Source organism: Rhagoletis pomonella, unplaced genomic scaffold (assembly GCF_013731165.1).
Source record: "Rhagoletis pomonella isolate Grant_MI unplaced genomic scaffold, Rhpom_1.0 Rhpom_scaffold_00004, whole genome shotgun sequence".
Lineage (NCBI taxonomy): Eukaryota > Metazoa > Arthropoda > Insecta > Diptera > Tephritidae > Rhagoletis > Rhagoletis pomonella.
In genome coordinates, this window is record NW_023458558.1 from 56,797,065 (window position 1) to 56,815,821 (window position 18,757).

An 18,757-nucleotide genomic window follows, 5' to 3' on the forward strand; every position below is an offset into this window, starting at 1 on the left:
TTTTAACTAGGACATCTAAAAACATGATGAAAAATTATGAAACATAAAATATAAATATAAAATTTGATTTGATTATGATCAATCAGCTGTTAAAATTGAACAAAAAATTGCCGATCGTTTTAAAAGAAAAATTGCTTTGAAGATGATATGCAACTTTCAAGGAGTAAAGATATAATTAAATAAATAAAATTAAAAAAAAACTTTTTTATATACCACGCTTATATAAATGGGTTAAAAATTAGAAAATAATATTTCTCAGTCCCATTAAATTTGTTTTGATAACTTTCGATTTTGAAATTTTAGCAAAAGTTATTATAAACCATTTATGAGATTGAAAACGAAAAACGTATGCCCTCCACGTTATGCATTATGGCGTTTTCGAATCTATCGAAAAAGGTTACCTTCTCTTTGCCCTCTACGAACATAAACAAAGAAGACGGCAATGAGAAGGCAACAGTTTTTGTAGAAACGAAAACGCCATTAGATTTAATTGACAATAGTCAAACTACATAACATAGACCAAAAATTTCTACAGAGAAAGTACAAATTTTAGGATCAATTTTAAGCGGTCGTTATTCATATATCCACTTACAAACATATATTACCCTTCATATCAATTCAGGTCTATAACATGCGCCCCACGCTAGTAATAAATAATGTAGTTATATAAACAAGTAATTTTTAGCAAAAAAAAACCGACTTCAAAAAAAATATATATATATTTCATGATCCAATGATGGGATCTTAACCAGATTAGTATGTATTTATGTATGTTATGCGGTAACATACTTAAAAAAATTATTCCGACGAACTGATAACCTCCTCATTTTTCGGAAGTCGGTTAAAAACTAGTTCGTCACGAAATGAAAACAAATTTTATTAGCACACTCCAAATTCATTATAAAATTTTTATATACCCTTGTGGCCAGCTGATTAAGTCAAGTGACATTTTGACTAGTTTTGGATATTTTTTTTGTGTACTTAATGCATATATTTTTTGTATAAAGGTCTAGCACTTAACCTAACCAGCGCCACATTTCAAACTTCATACAAAAATTATGAAAACTCAACAAACTTTAACAATTGCTTTGAACTTTAGAAAATTTTGGGTATGCATGCTTACAAATACAATTGTAGTATATTTAAGGTATTTCGTCCGAAATAAGTCTACATATACATGTATATTGGATTTAAGTAGACCAATGATGCTACCCCATTTTGAAATTGCCACCAACTGCACTGTATAGATTCAAGAACGATTCACTATCGAACCGGACCATTGTTGCCGCAAGAACTTCTTCACGGACATAACGCTTTCATTAGGTCATTTTATACGGAAATGGAGGATATGCCTTCAGATGACCACAAAAGCAAACTTGAACGTGAATTGTTTGTGAAAACGTTGGACCAAATGTTTCAGTAAAAATTTACTTTGGGGCGGAACGAAGTTCGCCTGGTTTGCTATTTTTTTTTTTTATAATAGAAATGTACTGATTACCGTCCCTGATGCATACATGTACATATATGTATATCAGTATGTACACAATATTCGTATGTATGAATATACTAACGTGCATTTCCATACAGCCTATTCACAGGAACAAATCCAAATTTGGAGCAAATGACTTCTGATAACTTATACCATTTAGCGGTAAATATACCAGATACCAAGAACACAGCTGAGATTAGAAAACAATACGGACACATTAAGGTAAGCATACGTATCGAAAGAAATACATATTTTGAAATAAGCGACAACGCGAAAATTAATTCTCCTTGTTTTCGTTCAATGGCACACCCATTAGGTTATTTGTTTAGGTGGAAAGGATGTGCGCATGCTTGAATTGGCTAAATATTTAAATGAAAAGGTTTACGATGGAAATTCGGGAAGTGACTATCAAAAGAATTTATTTGAGGCGGGCCATAGATATGCTGGCTTTATGGTAGTACATACATCTGTGCATAAATAGTTGAAACAAGAAGTGATCAAATTTTTATTTATGCACGTTTTTTACTTTTCTCTACTCATTTGTTAGGTTGGCTGCGTGTTGTGTGTTAGCCATGGCGTTGGCAGTTCCACCATGAGCGTTGTATTGCATGAATTAATTAAATTGGTGCGTTATGCTGAATGCGTTGACCCTGTTTTTATACGAATTGGCACTAGTGGCGGATTGGGAGTTAAGCCCGGCACTGTAGTCGTTTCCAATCGAGGCTATAACGGGTTGTTACGCAGTGAATACGAAATTGTAAGTATTTGTAAAGTTAAACATTAAATATAAAAAAATAAATTTAAAATTAATTATTTAATGGTCTAAGATAGTGGTAGCAAATTGAAAATTTCTTTAGACTTAAATTTTCGAGTATGTTAAGTGGTGATCTTAAACAGTTGACGTTGTGTTATTGTAACGATGTTTTCTAAAGCTCGTTTTACTCACGTTTTTACTTAGACCGAGAGTGTACGGCAGATACACTTCCATGCACTTGAATGGGGTTGATTTTATTCTCGGTTCTTTTAATAAGATAAAAAATCTACATTTTAAACTGTTTTCACAGAATTTGTTTACATTCTATTAACTATCCAACACGCTTTGCAACTTCCGCTTGTACAACCAAATTTCGATTTGATGAAAATCAAAATATTTTAATATTTTCTCTCGCCGTACAGCCAGTGTTGCCGTTGTGCGACTAAAGGGGCAATTTGAACCTTTTTAGGCGCCAATACCCTTTGACCCGACTTTTTGAAAATTTTGATTTTGTTTTAGGAAATGTTAACAGAACCATACTATTAAAAAATATTTCCTCCTGTAAGTACGAAAAAATACACCACTTTAAACTTTTAAAGGAAATGCAACTCTTCTCCTTGCAGCAACTCGATTTCTATGTTTTGTTTAAAGCTTGTCCCGCTATTTTCTTCTTAAATTTAACAATGGAACGTTCTGGCAGGGAACTTTATAATACATGTAAATTTGATTTTGACTTGGTATCTCAGATTTATCTTTTTGCGAGTAAAAAAAAAGTCAAAAATAATATGGTGACCCTTTTTTCATCAATTACCCCTTTTTTGCAACTTTCTGAAAATTCTCAACGGCAGGTGATTCCAGGTGACCACCTTCCATACGGTTTATTAAGGGAGAATGTTCCTGTTCGTGAAGCATCTAGAACGCAACTAATGAGAGATAGGCAAGTGTTATTAAAGTGTACAGAAATGTATTTACTATTTCGCTTTTCTGTTCAAAGTATATGCAAAAATTATGTTTGATAATAGATCGAATGTTGGTGTTTGAACATTGGTGGAGAAGCGTTCGACCTGCTGTCTGAACGTTAATGGGCGGCTTTACCATTTTTTTCGAGTATGTGGCAAGAGTAGAAAATTAAATCTCCGAATTGTCTTTATTTTGAGGAAAATATTTTCTTTCTAAAAGCTGACAAATGTACCTAAAAAACTATTATGTACAATTTGTTACACATTTAACATCACGTCAAATCTGTTTAGCAGTACGAAAATACGACTGGAATCTTCCATGCCTGATTTTGGGATTCAGCTCCCCTAATACGTTAAGCTCTGTTCAAACTTGAAGAACTTTTTGAGTCCCCTGTCTACGTGCTGCTACAACTTACCACCACTCGCTGGGAGCTCTTCTGACTATGCTTCTGAAACATTTTCTCGCCCACACCCTCCGTTTATGTATGCAAGCCAGGCTCTCGCATTCGCTTGGTCTCTTCGTATGTGACCAAAATGTTGACTCAGATTGAAACAGGTTTTTCATGGGGGATGGGAGTAGTAGTGTACCTCAAGCAATGTCAGACGCCGAAGAAATGCAGTATTGAGTTCGGTCTAAAACACACAAATAGAAAAATCTCTTACTAACAAAACTACATATGAGGCCATAAGGGCCAGTGTAGCCTAACGAATCGAAACGGTAATAGCTCGAGGCACACCCTTTTGGTATTCTTTTTGCATTTGTTTTTTATAGATCCTTCTTTCACATGTTACTTAAAAAAATTTAATTGTAGAAAGGCTCGCCAGGGAAGGGGCCTTGACCAGGGTAGGGGCTGGTCGGTAATTCAGCTAAGCCCCCGCACCAACGAAAAGGTGCTTGCTCTTTCTTTTTTAGTGTTGGGCTTTCCGGTGGCAAAAGTTTCAAAGCAAAATCTGTTTTCTCGAATTTTCGTGCTATATAAAGCGCACTCGGTGGTTCAATTACTAAGGGAGGGAAAGAAGAAAATGGCTCCGCACAGTGGTATCACAACGGGCTTTTCCTGCCCACGTGAGCTCCGCGCTCTGCACGGGGCAGCCACTCTAACCTAACCCAACCTAAGGTAAAATCAAATTTACGGGTACAAAAAAATCTACATACGTCGCTAAACTGGACAAAGTTTTGTGATGATCTCTGATAACTTAAAAGACCTAAGGTCGTACTGCAAATCAAGTTTATTATATTCTATGTCGTAGAGGAATCTCTGGAAATCTCTACTAATAATAAGTTCGCCAGATCGCCATGAATTGCTGTAGGTAGAAACAAGGGCTTAGCCAGGTAGGGGCAGAGGGGTCTATAATGTTTAATCCAGATGGATTCACTAACGGCCTCTTTATAACTACGCTTTTCCAATGAAAAGAGTCCAGCTTTTTCGCTGTCTGGAATCTAGATTACACCTATTGTATTCGATTAAAAGTTCCAGTGAAAAGGTACAAAAGAACGCGCAGCATTTTCAACAAATCTATGATCCAGGTATGGGCAGTGAACTAATTCTTTGATACAAATTATGGAAGAAAAAGATCTTGTCTGAAGAAGATTTGAAGGATGTTGAAGTTGTAGATCTATTTAAAGAATAAAGCGAATTTCTACCAGCGATAGATTGTAAGTGTATTTCCATTTTGAGTGCTTTTCCAAGCGCAACAGCTACTGTGGAGTGATCGTTTAGTTCATTTCGAAGAGTAAAAACCTAGCTCAGAAGCACAGCAGGAGAACAAAGGCTTTCTGGACTATGCCTCATGAGCGTCAATAGAAAACTGCGAGATGATTCAGGAGGAAATAATTCAAAACTTTCTGTAAATCGGTATTAGCGTAAAATTAGTAAATAATAAATATATTAAAAAAAATTAAAAAGTATATTTCGTTGGCCCCTCCTTACATCAGATCCTGGCTACGCCCTTGGTTGGAAAGCTAGATGCTGCTTGATGTTATGTTATGGCACTACTTCGTTGAAGCTAAATAATTTCATACGTGGCATTCTTCTCTGGCATTTTTTGATAGATGATCGGAATGACCTTTGTTTACGCTAGCCCCCTTCACCTTAAGCATATTTATTGATAAGAGAATTTCACTTGTAGTTACTCGTTACTCGAGTTCCCTTTTCTCGAGTCCTGTTACCCGTCTCGGATGTTAGGTTTCGCCTTCTGCGAGCACCCAACACTCTACACATTGGAAGAGAACTCCGGGCAACCTTTTGTTACAGCATTTAATTATACTGAACATCTATACATAGTATAAAGGAAAGTCGAGATTTTTTGTACGCGGTAATCTTGAAAACCACTGAAAGTATTTTGACGAGATTTTCTCTAATATATTCTGTATCGACAGGAGAGTGACCCTTTTTACTTAGGGTTGCCACCTGTCTAAAAAAACTATAAGATCCGCACCGTTGTTGGATTAAAAAAGATGAGGTGTCAAACGAAAGGGCCTGTAGAAAAGCACTAATGTTTTTTTTTGAATAGGGTTGCTACCTTTTCATAAAATTACTATATACAATCATAATAAGCGTAGGAATTAGTTTTGCACCATCTCTATCAAACGGAAAGACTTAGCCTCTACATGTGCAATAATGTATTATTTTTCTGAGTAGGGTTGCCACCTATTAAACGATTTTCGCCGTTCGTTGGATTACAAAATGAAATACCAAATGGAAGATTCTGAGCTTCGCATGTACAAAAGCTTTCATTTTTTGAATAGGGTTGCCACCTATTTAAACTTACTATCTTCTGTACGTAGTATAAAGGAAGTCGAGATAATTTGGCCACGCTAATCTCAAAAACTACTGAACGGATTTATACGAGAGTTTTCAAGTATAATCTGTATCGATAGGAATATTATCTTTAGTACATACTTTGAATTCCTATAGGGTTGTCACCTGTCTAAAAAATTATTAGATCCGCATTGTTTGTTAGATTAGAAGAAATGAAGTGTCAAATAAAAGAGCTAGGCTTTTAGATGTTCAATAATCTATTACTTTGTGAGTAGAGTTGCCACTTTTTAAAAATTGTACGAACTTCTTCGCTTTTTGGACTAAAATCTGAGGTAAGAAGTGAAAGGATATCGTCTCTGCATGTGCAATAAGTTTTTATTTTTTGTTTAAGTGGGGTTGCCACCTATTGAAAAATTATGTATGTATAATACGCGAGGACATTTTTTGTTAATGACATTAGATTTGCACAGTTCATTCGATATAAAGAAATGAGGTGTCAAAGGAAAAGGCTTCCGATTTGCAGTAAGGTTTTATTTTTTGAAGAGGGTTGGAACCCTTGGTTGTGCGAAAAATTAAAAAATGTGGGCTGTTCGTTGGATTACAAGAACTAAGGTGCCAAATGAAAGGGCTTGGCCTCCAGATGCGCATTTACATATTATTTTTTAGTAGGGCTGCAATCTGTTTAGTTGTCAATCGCATCGCTAGTATACATACATATATGCATTAAAGTGGCCGTCAGGCACTTACATATACATATATACATACATATATAGTGAAAAGTGAAGTTATTACCTTTCATTTCGTTGAGCAAATTTTCGAATTGTAATCAACCCTCGAAGGACTTCAGGGCTTCGGTACCTCCACGACCCTCGTTTGCGGCGGAATTCAAGAGGAATTCCCGGCCCCCAATTTTATCCCGTCCCGAACAACCTTTATTTCATTCTTGTTATTACCTAATTGCAGGCTATCTTGGGTGAACGCGTTGCGAGACCAGCTTATTTTGACGAGAGATTGCGTAATGACTTGCTCACTTGCGTCGAAGCAGCAGATGCCACAGCAGAAAGTAGTTGGAATATTATCGAGGGAAATACGATGGGAACAGACTGCTTCTATGAAGGTGCAAATAATGGGCGGATTCTTCTTTTCGTACGAAGCGAAAGTCATGAAATTTTGCTATCATTTTCTGTACAAAAATTTAAAATTTAGGATTCGTACGAAAACAAAAAAAATACGCCTTAATATAACGAAATTTGAAACTCAATTATCAATTAATTCATACATATATTTTATACGAAGATACATGTTTTATACTGTTAATTTAATATATGTATAATTAACCATCAAATAATCTTTCAAGTTTTACCTAAAACATGTTTAATGCCTTTTTAATTCCTTATTTTTATGCTAGGACAAGGTCGCCTCGATGGTGCTTCCTGCACTAACGCCAATAATGAGCCTTACACAGTAGCGGATAAATTAAATTTTCTGCGGCGCTGCCATGATGAATGTGGCATAAAGAACATAGAAATGGAGGCACCCCTGTTTGCTTCGTTGACACTGCATTGTGGTATCCGGGCTGCAGATGTATGCGTTACGCTTTTAAATCGGTTGGAAGGAGATCAGGTATGTATTTTGGGGTTTTTTGTAAAAATACTTACAAGCATTTAAATATATTTATATTTAAAATTTCAGATCAGAGCAACAAAAGCGCAATTAAAAGACTATGAAGAGCGTCCCTTTATCCTTCTGTCGCATTTTCTCAAGCGATGTATAGTAAAATCGACACCAAAATAGAACGTGCTTTTATTAAAAAAAAAAAATAACACTTAAGTAACTGTATTTATAAAGAAAGATTTGTGGCCTTGTTTTCAAGAAAATAAATGTTATATTTTTTATTAATTAAGCATCTAATAATATTTAACATTGAGCTAATTTGTATTAAATTCATAAAGAAAAGGGGGAGCATGTGATGTTAAGCTATGGTTGTTTTAAATCTCTTGGATCAAAATTTTCCTCTTAGTCGTGGATGTATCATTCGGTAGCCTTAACTCGGTTTGAAATTTAGGCGGTTGCTTGTTAATAGCAGTTAGTTCTTTTGGTGTGTCCTTTTGCCCTTTTTGTTGCTTTTGTGTTTTAACGGTTTTCATATTGCTCAATGCAGCAGCTGCAGTGGCTAATTTATTTTTAACTAAGCGATTCGGTTTAATCAAGTCTGATAAATCATAATCGTTCGGTTTTGTTTTGAGCGGATTTAAAGCAGCGCTTGGAGTTGAAACTGACGACTCCACAAGCCGTGTGGTACTAGTCGTTTGTTTTTCAATGATTTTAGATTTTTTATTCTTCTTTGAAACTTTGCCGTCGTTCATAGATTTTGTTTTACTCTCCTCTTGAATTTGTAGACGCGTAGCAGTAGGGGGTGGTAAATCGCCATACAAACTCTTTAGTTCTGCTATGGCTCTTAAGGCAGCGGCATTTCCGGGCTCCAATTCCAATACTTTCAGGTATAATGCATACGACTGAAGGGCAAAAGAAAATTTACTTTTTTTTTAAGTACGTAAAACATTTATTTACTATACATGCATATATGTATATACATATACATAGTAAAAATTTTTGTCTTTGATCTAACGAAATATATCAAGAGATAGCGGGTGAGTTAAATAAAAACTTTTCTCCACTCGTTCCTCGATCTCAAAATTTTGACCATACGCACATACATATGTATGTATGTATATATACATATGTATATAGATATGTAGGTACGTATGTATGCAATTAAGCCATTTTACCTCTTGCCTTTCTCCGTCACAATAAGTCGCTTCTGCTAGCCTTAATCTGGCCTTCAGGTTATCTGGCTCCAACTGAAGGCATTGTTCACAATCTTTAATAGCGTCGGAATACCATTTAAGTTTTATTTCTAAAGAAAAGAAGATAAAACGGAGCTAGTAGCATTATGTATGTCAAATCACTGGTAAACATTTAAAATATCTTACTGGTTAAAGGTTAAACTACGTAGTTGCGAAATATACGAAAAGCTATTACTGAAGCCGAAGTTCCACGGAGGTGTAACTGAAAATATACGAGTTCGTTGGTCCGTCGACTATATTCTGCATAGGAATTGTCGCGTGCTCCGTACCAACCCCTCATCATAGTCGGACGATGGGTATGGAGGTTTTTTTTTTAATACAAAAAAAAAAAAACAAAATTAATTTTTTCGGTAGTAATTGGTTTATTCGAAATAGAAAACATTCCCATTATTTATGGAACATGAATTCATTCATGTGGCATATTTGGAATTCGCTGCCTGTGCTACTTTATGTACACAGGCATGAAAAAAATCGTAACTTCTACAGTTTTGGTTTTTCCATTCTAAAATTTTTACAGTGTACTCCATAAAGTTTGACAAGTATTAAGAATGCAAAAAAAATGACAAACAAAAAAATATGAAACATTCAAATTTTTAATGCAAAACTTATTTGTTCAAATCCATCTCGCACTCTAATGGAAAGCCGAGGTAATTACGCACATTTTCATGACTTAACTGATTTTCTGCGACCCATACATAGTCCATTAACTGCAAAAAACTGAAAGAGACTTCTCTGTGAGTTCAAAATTTCGGGAATTTTTTTAGAGATTTTCGAAAATCATGACGAAATAAAAAAATAGGTGTCTTATTTTTTTCGATAAAGAATGTAAAAAAAATATTTCACATCAAAAAAATATTGAGGTGTAAATTTTCTAAAATCTTCCTTAAACGAGCAATTCTTGTATATACATATATACATAGTGTTCTCGCAAACGGCTCTAACGATTTTGATGAAATTTTGTACACCGATAATGTTTTGTATTTTAAGGTTATCTCAATAGGCATTACTTCAGAGAAGACTCGTATAAGGTTGCCGCTTATTCGAAATTAGTTACAAATTATTTAAAACATCTTAATATGGGTATCAAATGGAGAGTATTTTAAAGATCCACAATTCAAAAATATTTTTAATAGGGTTGCCACCTATTTTGAACAGAATATTTATTTAATTTTTTGTTTAGAAAAAAAGGTAACCAATTCTATTCATGGGTACCAAGAGAAGGTTCTTAAACAATGCTTTCCCTATATACAAAATGTTATCTCTTAGGATAATTATATACCATAAATATACATATATCAAATTAAGCATATAAAACTTTTTTATGCCAAGTATTAATACATTTTCCAAAGGGCTAAAAAAATGGGTAGGGGCAATTTTAAATTTATGTGGCCAAAAAAAGTATGTGGTTGCTAAATCTAGCCACCAAAGGGCTAAAACGGCAACACTGCTCCGGGCAAAGCTTTGTCAACCCGGTGCTTTTGTATGGAAGGACTCAAATGTATGTACATACTTATGTACGTATCCAGTGGGAAATGTAATGTAAAGTAATCGAAAAAATAATCAGTAAAACAACCCTTTTCACATTCGAAAATTCATTTTTTCCCCAGGACGATGTCCTAAGAAAAGTGGGGCATTCAATTTTGCATTACCTAGTATCGAGAAATGAATGTGTGTTTTAATATGACATTTTTGGAACTTTTTGAATACATTAGCATGCTGATTACATAGTTAGCAGTAATATTATCGAGAACGCGTAAGAAATACATTATATTATTTATCCCGCATCTAATGCATTACTACTTTTCCAACTGGGTAAATACTTACTCGCCGCGGCACGATTGTTGTACGCTGGCGCCGCTTTCTCTGGACAAATGTTAATGGAGAGATTATACTCGTTAATAGCGTTATCATATTCCTTAGCGCGAAAATAGTCATTACCACGCAGTCGATATCTGTAAATTCATTAAAAAATTAATGTGCGTGGTTCGAATATACATATTTATCTAGAAAATGTGAACTCACTGTTCTGAAAGACTCTCCCGTTCCACTGCGGTAAGTTTGCTTTTCACGTCGCGTTCCTTGGCATCCCTGCCACCTTCAACATTTCGCTGCGTTTTGGATTTTTGTTTATTGAGTCGATTCTTGCGTTCAATCTCTTCCTGCACGCGCTCTTCTGCTAATTCCATACGTATACACTCCTCATCCGCATCGTATTTATCCCATTTTTGGTAGTCAGTCGATTTTATACGGTCGCTAGCCTTTTTTATAGTTTTGCTTTCCTTGGTGCGATCAATGGCGCTTTGGGCTGACACCGAATCCGCCCTTTCGCCTGATTGTAAGATAGGGCCACCTTTGCGCACTGGGGGAACATCTAGATCAGCTACCATCTTCTCAGCAACAGATAATTCCTTATCTTTTACTTTTATATTATTTGTCCATTCCTAAAGTGAGGGAGTATACACAGATACATACATACATGCAAATGTCCAAAGCGCCTTATTTGAAAAATTTTAAATTTTATAGGAGAAGCAAAAGACTTTAATTTGCAAAGTAAATGTTTGCTGAGCTATTCCAAAGATACTTTTTTTAAGATACGACTTTGAATTTTAGTACATCATTTTAGTACAGGGGTGCATACATGGCTGAGAGCTACGTAACGGTATATCTCTACTTATCTGTACTTATGTATAAAATACCAAATATGGATTTTTGTATTGATGTTGACGATATGTACTCTTGCCCTTTACACTTACGTAAATCGGTTTCCAATCTTGATTGGAGAGCGCCTCACGGCCTTGCAATTTTTCCTCATAGCGAAAGAGGCGACTGTTTGGTTTCAATTCACGTAACTTATCTTCAGCGCATTTTGTGAGATCTGGAAAATATCCTTCTTCACCGGAACGTAAAATTTGTACGATCTTTTCCATTTCCCGCGCGTTTTTACACTCACGAATATAGGCGAAATCCAAATGGTGCAATGGAATTTCATACTTTTCGATAAGTTTAGTTTTCCTTTCCTTGTCTGCCATGGTGGTGGAGCGGTTAAATGTTCCTCGGGTCTAGTGAGTTTGCTAAATTAGATACTTATGTATCTTGTTTATTTCGTTTGAAAACTCAAAAACAAAAAACTGACACCGTCTTTATATTTCTAAAGCTACTTTGGTGCCGAATCGATTAAACAATTATTATTGAACTGGGCAACCATGCCAACAGTGATTGCAACCACTGAACTTCGTATTCCACTCGCAACTTGTGAGACTCTATTTGTGGTTAGGTGGTTGCAACGATAAACCACCCAGCAAACAATTTCGATTGCAAGAAAAAATTCCGTAACTTAATCGCTGCTCTCGATATTGGTACATTGTCCTATGAGAACTCAAGATTCAACATAATTTCTTGTGTTTTTTTAGCTGAAGCGATTTTCAATTCCGGACTAGATCTGGCTCGTCAAAGTGTTTGATGGATGCGATAATCCAATAACAACACCAATAACGTAAACGCTCCTACGTGAGTGGTGTAGCCACTAAAACAATCCCTCCTTCTACCCTGGATATTCCTTTACCCTGGAACTACTTTCGCATTACTTCAAGGTGCAGAATCTAGGATGAACACTACTGGGTAATTTTCAACTCTACCTGCGTTCAGGGCCGCCAGGTTTGAAGCCAGCAGCAAGCCATTGGCTCGACTTCTCTTCTTAAGTATTAAATATCGTGTAAACTTATAGTTTCCAGTTTGTGTTTATTGTACGTTGTATTCTTTTTACAAAAGTATGATGTTCTCGGTTATTGCCGGGCCTATAAAAGCCTCTATTTCTGACCAATAGATACAGCTCGGGTTGTCTACTTTTTTTTATTGTGTCGAGGTATTTCCGAAAGTATTCATGACCGGATAGCAGCTGTTTTAAGTAGTAGTTCACCTCACCGTGCCTCCTTTCAATCCCTTTTCATCAGCCTCCCATCTTCTCTGCTCGGCGGCCATTGAATTATTATTTATTGCTTGTACTCTTCTTTGCGAGAGGTTCGCGGATAATTTTAGTGTGTAAAACTTCATGCGCTCGTCGGCATTCGATTCGTTTGAGATCCGATATTAAATACTAGAGCTGCAGCATTCGATTTTAAAGTGTCTGCCCATACTTCGCTCCCGTTAAGAAGGAGATGGAGAGATTTATTTCCATTAGCAGTTTACGCCTCACTGGTAATGGTCCGTTAATGTTCTCCCAGTGGAAATCTTTACAGAAAGTCAGTATCATATATCCGCGGAAAGTAATGAATCATTTTATGCTTGAACAACGTTGGGAAATAATGCAAATTCGAGCAATTCAGAAAGGTTAACGATGTTGATCGACAAATAATCTTTTATGAAGCGCATTTTTATCTCCGCGGCTGTGTTAACAAGCAAAACTGCCGCATCTGGGGATTGGAAAACCCGAACAAGGCCGTCGAGAAACGAATGCATCCTCAGAGAGTGACAATATACCGAAAAAATTGTATTAACTTAATTTTTTTGAATTTTTAAAAGGAAACCACTGGATGGACCACCCTGTATATTAGAAGATATGCATATTACTAACTTCTTCCTTTCTGAAATTTTCTCTATTACATGCATTCAGGTTTTCGGTCATGAAGAGAACCATGACTGTCTTAGCAGGATTGGCGTTTGGTAGGCTCTTCTTTGTCCAGGTTTCAACATAGAGCATTGCGTAAAACTTCGCTAAGAACTTGAGGTCATTTACCCACTGTAGTTAAAGGCAATGGTTTGAAGTGCCCTGTAAGCAGATTGTTTGATGGTTATTTCCATTGTGCCAATTCCGCATACTCGTGTAGAAGTCTGATGAATTCTGTTTTGGGTATATCCACAGTGCAAAAAGTGGGACTAGGTTAAGTATTGTAACCAAAATGGTCTAAATATATGGCGAAAATATGGTTACATTAACATTGCGATGTCATTGGGCTTGACCACCTCTGGTCGATCGCTGCATAACATGGGACCACTTAGACAACTACCCCTTATGAAACATGACACATTCGACAACCGAGTCATATTGCCGATCGGCCACGAAGAGGTGGTGTTCAACACATATATCAGTTTTTTGCGTTTGAAGTGGTCCAGGTCAGCATAACAAGTTACTAAGTAGTAGGCAACCTGGTCCTTTTGCTCATACCCAGTGGACCACCTGGTGGTCATGTAAGTAATATATATTTCCAGCTGACCCGGCGAACTTCGTCCCGCCCAAAATTTTTATTTATTTTTTTGACACATTTAATCCAACGTTTTAACCACAATTCAAGTTGAAGTTTAGTTTTGTGGTCGTCAGAAAGCATATCCTCTATTCCCTTTTTAAATATCCTAACGAAATCGTTATGCCCATGAAGAAGTTTTTGCGGCAACAATGATCCGGTACGATGATGAATCGTCCTTGAATCTGTATAGTATAGTTGGTTGCAATTTCAAAATGGGGGAGTTACATTGGTCCACAGAAGTCCAATATCCATAGAATTATTTCAGACCAAATATCATAAATGTCTTACAATTTTATTTGTAGGCATTCTTCAAGAATTGCCTTTATTCTGTTTCGTCGCCGTAAATCAAGGACCGCAATGGTTATGGTGGTAGATTTAACGGTGGTAATTTGACTTTGATGACTGGTGTCTCCGGACTTCACCTGACGATTTTTAGCAATAACTCGAATCGAGCGGCATTCTGCGAATCATCTTGGCAATATTATTGTCCCCACTGTTACCAATATTTATCTCGATTATGAGGCAAATCGGATCAAAAATACGATTTCTAGTAATAATTCGACTCCAGAACACTGTCGAGCAGTTTTTCTCGCTGAAATATTTCCCTTCACGTTACCAGTACATGTTTTGAATATTAGCCATGAAGTTGTGAGCCTAAACTATGCAGGAACCCGGTAAACACGTAAAAACTTGAATTCAAATTATTTCGTTCGTTTAGAACAGAGATTCCCAAACTTTTTTTCTCGTAGAACCCTTTCTAAACTCTAATGGTTTGAGTGGACCTTCTAGATCTTACGATGTAAATTTGCATGACCAAGGTGAGTGCTATAGCTGGTTGCGGATCGAGGAACGCCTGATCTAAGCCAACTGTGGCCAAGTGGTCAGATGTCTCATTAGCAGGTACTCTCGAGTGACCTGGCACTCAGAGTAAAGTAAGATCCTTATGTTTACCAACATAATTTAATAGAGACTTGAGTTTCCGAACCAATCTGAAAGTACTTAGTTAGAGGGCTGGCCAATGCCTTAAGTGCAGCTTGGCTGTACCTGCAGACACGTAAACTCCTTGCCCTCCTCCACCTATTTTCCACCATGTAGCCCATGGCTTTGAAGATTGCATATACGAGCCTGGAAGGCCGAAGCATATTCGCCACGAGAAAAGTGACGCTTTGTACCGTTAATTTCGATAAAGATCTGAGATCCTAACCTAGAGTCAGTTTTGTAGCCATCAGTAATGTGTGAGTCCTGGCTCAGAGCTGGAATTAAACCAGCATTTACCCTTAGGGGGATTTTTATGAGAAGCGGATTTTAATGGCAGAAACACACTCGGAGCTTTGCCTATTATTGAATGGAATCGGCGGGTCAAATGCTAGCCAAAACCGGGTAATCTTACAATCTATGAAGTACAAGAGGTATCTAACCCTGCTTTTAAGTGCTGTTGACTTGACGATGCAACGCTTTTCTACACATTTTGCTGCCAAAATGCGAAACAGAGAGTCTACTTTCCCGTGTTAATAGCCAGAAATTCATTTTTGGAGATTTGCAAAAATCACTTTCAAGATGCAACTGCCATTGAAATTGCGCAAATCGCTTTCGTCAAATACTTACTTGTGCTGCACTAGCTATTTTAATTTTTGCTGCAAGTCTTGTCAAACCATTCGGGTGCTGTCGTGTGACGCGATTTTTGGTAAATTTGAATATATATATGTAGTTTTAAAAATGTAGCATCATTAAAAAAAATACTTGGCTGTTTTAGTGGGCATTTTTAAAAACATCTTGTAACATAGTGGAGAGTGGAGTTCTCTGCCTTGGCACTTTTTGAAGTTATATTGAGACAAACACGAGCTGCAAAGCAAAACAGATTAACCAGAAGATGCCTGCTTCATCTGTCAGTATGACGAAAGTGGAATATTCGCGAAAAAGATAAATATTCAAGAATATTATTTAAAATTAATTTTTCTAGGTTTTTGGCCGACCTTCTACTCCAATTTGTGATGTGTGTTTTAATTTTTTACACAAATGGGGAGACGTAAAGTTTAAGTTATTGGCAAATTAAAAAAAAAAATCAACCGATGGCAAAATATCAACATCTTCCCAATATATTATCCACCACTGTATGCATATAAAAGTTTTGTGTTTATAGTTTCTTTTTTTTGTTTCATTTATTTCATTTCGAACTGATATACGAGATAAATATACATATACTAACTATTAGAATTTTTTTACTTTTTTGGTTTTGCAAATCCATACAAATTTAACAGCATTTATGTGCTATAACTTTTGGGCTGCTGTTGTGTGTTCTTTGAATTGGAATAAAACGCATTGTCGTGGCAAGTATTTGCAATACACCCAAAAATATACAATTTAAATAGGTTTTTTAGTGCTTTATATTTATTATGACTATGTATTTTAATTATATTTTTAACTTATGTCTGTACATATATCTATTATCGTGCTAAAGTTGTAATAAAATAGTGTTCACATTTTTGCAAGTTGTTATTGTAAACTGTAATTTTTATACAAGTACAAGTAAGTTAATTTACATACATACATATGTAAGTATTTCAACATAGGAACATCACTACAATTATTAAATTATATATTTTCTTTAATTGTAATGTGGTTATAAAAGTAGTCATAATTAATTAATTTATATATTAAATTGTATACAAATATGTATGTATATTAAAAATACAAATGTTATATGCATTTTAGAGACCTGATTCTTCGACATTTGAAATTACATATTAAATAAAATATATGTACATACACACGAGTATGTATTTGTATGGTTGCGTGTGCAGATGCTTGGGTGTTATAATGTGAGTAGATAAGTAAATAAGTTTTACATTAATAGTATACGGTAAACTAAAATATTAACAATAGTATAGTTAAAATTAAATCGTTTATATGCGCGTATGTATGTATCTATCTGTGATTTATTTATGAGCGAGACTTTGCGCGTCAGGCTTTCAAGATCCTAGAACGGCTAAATACTTTTCCTAAGCAAATTATTTATTAAATTTTGTGTCCATGGCATTAACAAAGAACGTAGATAATAAGAACGGACAACTCGTTATAATTGCAGAGAGTGTGAGTAACAGGCGCGTGCCTTCTCGTTTGACCTAGTACATTTTTTGATTGGATAAAAAGAGAAAGCACCCACTTTCGCTATAATTATAACGAGTTGTCCATTCTTAGTATCTACGTTCTTTGGCTTTAAAATACGTTAAATTTGGTATGAAAAAAAAATACACTGAATAGTGCCTCATTAAATTTGTAAAAATATTCATGCTGACGCGCGTATGAGTATACGATTTCGATGAGCAAATAAATAATTTGAAAAGAAAAACACTAACAATACATACAATATAATCTTACAAGGCCAAAAATCAAATCATAAAATCCAAAATTAAAATTTTGTTGTAAAATATTTTCATAAATACTCGTTTCTGTTGCACCAACAACATTCAGATTACGCTATTTAAGCAGTTAGATAGGCAAATATTCATCCAAAAAACTATTCCGTTTGAAATAGGTAGTTGAGAAAATATACTTCATTCACTTATACAAATATATCACTTTTTTGCAAAACAAATTTTCGAAAAAATAAAAGGCTATTTAAGTTTTTAATGCACAATTCTTAAATACTTGTGCTTAATATCTTTTGTCGTTTTGCAAATTCTAAAGCTCCCTATTCGCTTCTCGTACACACCATTTCTCACTTAAACTATACACACTCCTCTCTAAAGTAAATACAATCTATCGCACCTGCATACACATATACATACATGTGCATACGTATGTGCTCCTCAAATAGATTTCTAAGCGTTTTTTATGAGTGCCTGTTTTTCGTTTCGTTCCCCTTTCGTTCCTTATCATTCTACTTTAATGTAAATTAAAATATATTCATATGAAATTCGCTGACTATCGCCTCCAGGAAGCCTTTCAATTGGTAATATGAACGATTGCGCCAATAAATATTATTATTCACCCGCTCCATGGCCAGGCCAATGGCTTCCTCAACTGCTGTCAATCCCAGTTTGCGTGCGCGATCGGCAAATTGTTGCAGCTGTTCCTTATGGTATTCCTTATTCATGTAAGTCGTTATAGATTTGATCATTGAGGAGAGCGTAGAGAAGCCGTCACCAAAACTGTAAAAAAGTGATAATTAACGAATATTGTTAGAGATTGTTAACTTTTTGCAAATGTTCGAATGCGTACTTTATACAAAGACGATTCTTGACATTTGAATAACTCAGTGAGAGAGGAGACCAGTCTGTTAGCATGATATGAGCACTTATATAAAAAAAAATAATATTTATTGCACCAAAAAGTAGTGGTTAGGCACTGTGGCCAATGGTTACCAATAGTTACGCCCTTTGAATGGTTGTAAGTCATGCAGAGTCCGCAAAAAAAACGCCGGAAGCATTGTCCGGAGGATGCCTCAGACAAGGCCTAGCATACTTTGAACTGCCATCAAATTATAACTTAAGAAAGTTTTATTATGTGGCATTTGCGAAGTGCACATTCAAACATTTTGTTAATTTAACAAAGGAAATTTTTGCACATGTAGCAGTGCATAGCATGGATTTAGGCGCCTACTTCCATATAAAACTGATTTGAGTTCCAGGGCACAGTGATATAGCAGGAACTGCTGTGCCGATGAGCCAATACTAATGAATAGGA

General features: G+C 35.7%; 3 protein-coding genes across 4 annotated transcripts in view; 1 reads left to right on the plus strand and 2 right to left on the minus strand.

The window, feature by feature from the left end:
* The window catches only part of LOC118737847 (uridine phosphorylase 1), an 8,658-nt gene extending 821 nt beyond the window's left edge, over nt 1-7,837 (plus strand). The window contains exons 2-7 of the mRNA XM_036468636.1: nt 1,588-1,711; nt 1,806-1,943; nt 2,037-2,246; nt 6,928-7,081; nt 7,373-7,587; nt 7,657-7,837. Coding sequence (XP_036324529.1) covers nt 1,588-1,711; nt 1,806-1,943; nt 2,037-2,246; nt 6,928-7,081; nt 7,373-7,587; nt 7,657-7,758 — 943 coding nt within the window. The 3' untranslated portion in view covers nt 7,759-7,837. The remainder of the gene's footprint in view (nt 1-1,587; nt 1,712-1,805; nt 1,944-2,036; nt 2,247-6,927; nt 7,082-7,372; nt 7,588-7,656) is intronic.
* A 20-nt stretch (nt 7,838-7,857) lies between these two features.
* On the minus strand, nt 7,858-12,150 carry LOC118737848 (sperm-associated antigen 1). Its single transcript, XM_036468637.1, has 5 exons — nt 11,585-12,150; nt 10,854-11,272; nt 10,656-10,783; nt 8,754-8,881; nt 7,858-8,480 (listed from the first exon to the last, which is right to left on the minus strand). Exons 1-5 carry the CDS (start codon nt 11,858-11,860, stop codon nt 7,953-7,955), a joined length of 1,479 nt encoding a protein of 492 aa, XP_036324530.1. The 5' UTR covers nt 11,861-12,150; the 3' UTR covers nt 7,858-7,952.
* A 4,152-nt stretch (nt 12,151-16,302) lies between these two features.
* LOC118737849 (aminopeptidase N) overlaps nt 16,303-18,757 on the minus strand; it is a 51,664-nt gene continuing 49,209 nt past the window's right edge. For both annotated transcript variants that reach the window (XM_036468639.1, XM_036468638.1), the window contains exon 11: nt 16,303-18,222. In XM_036468639.1, the coding sequence (XP_036324532.1) occupies nt 17,967-18,222 (256 nt within the window). In that variant the 3' untranslated portion in view covers nt 16,303-17,966. The remainder of the gene's footprint in view (nt 18,223-18,757) is intronic.

Excerpts from the sequence above, each read along its gene's own strand:
- LOC118737848 (XM_036468637.1), bottom strand. The coding sequence starts at position 11,860 with ATGGCAGACAAGGAAAGGAAAACTAAACTTATCGAAAAGTATGAAATT. Across the intron at positions 8,882-10,655 it reads CAACAATCGTGCCGCGGCGA|AAATAAAACTTAAATGGTAT; the intron begins GTAAGTATTTAC and ends TCTTTTCTTTAG. Across the intron at positions 8,481-8,753 it reads GTGACGGAGAAAGGCAAGAG|TCGTATGCATTATACCTGAA; the intron begins GTAAAATGGCTT and ends TTTGCCCTTCAG.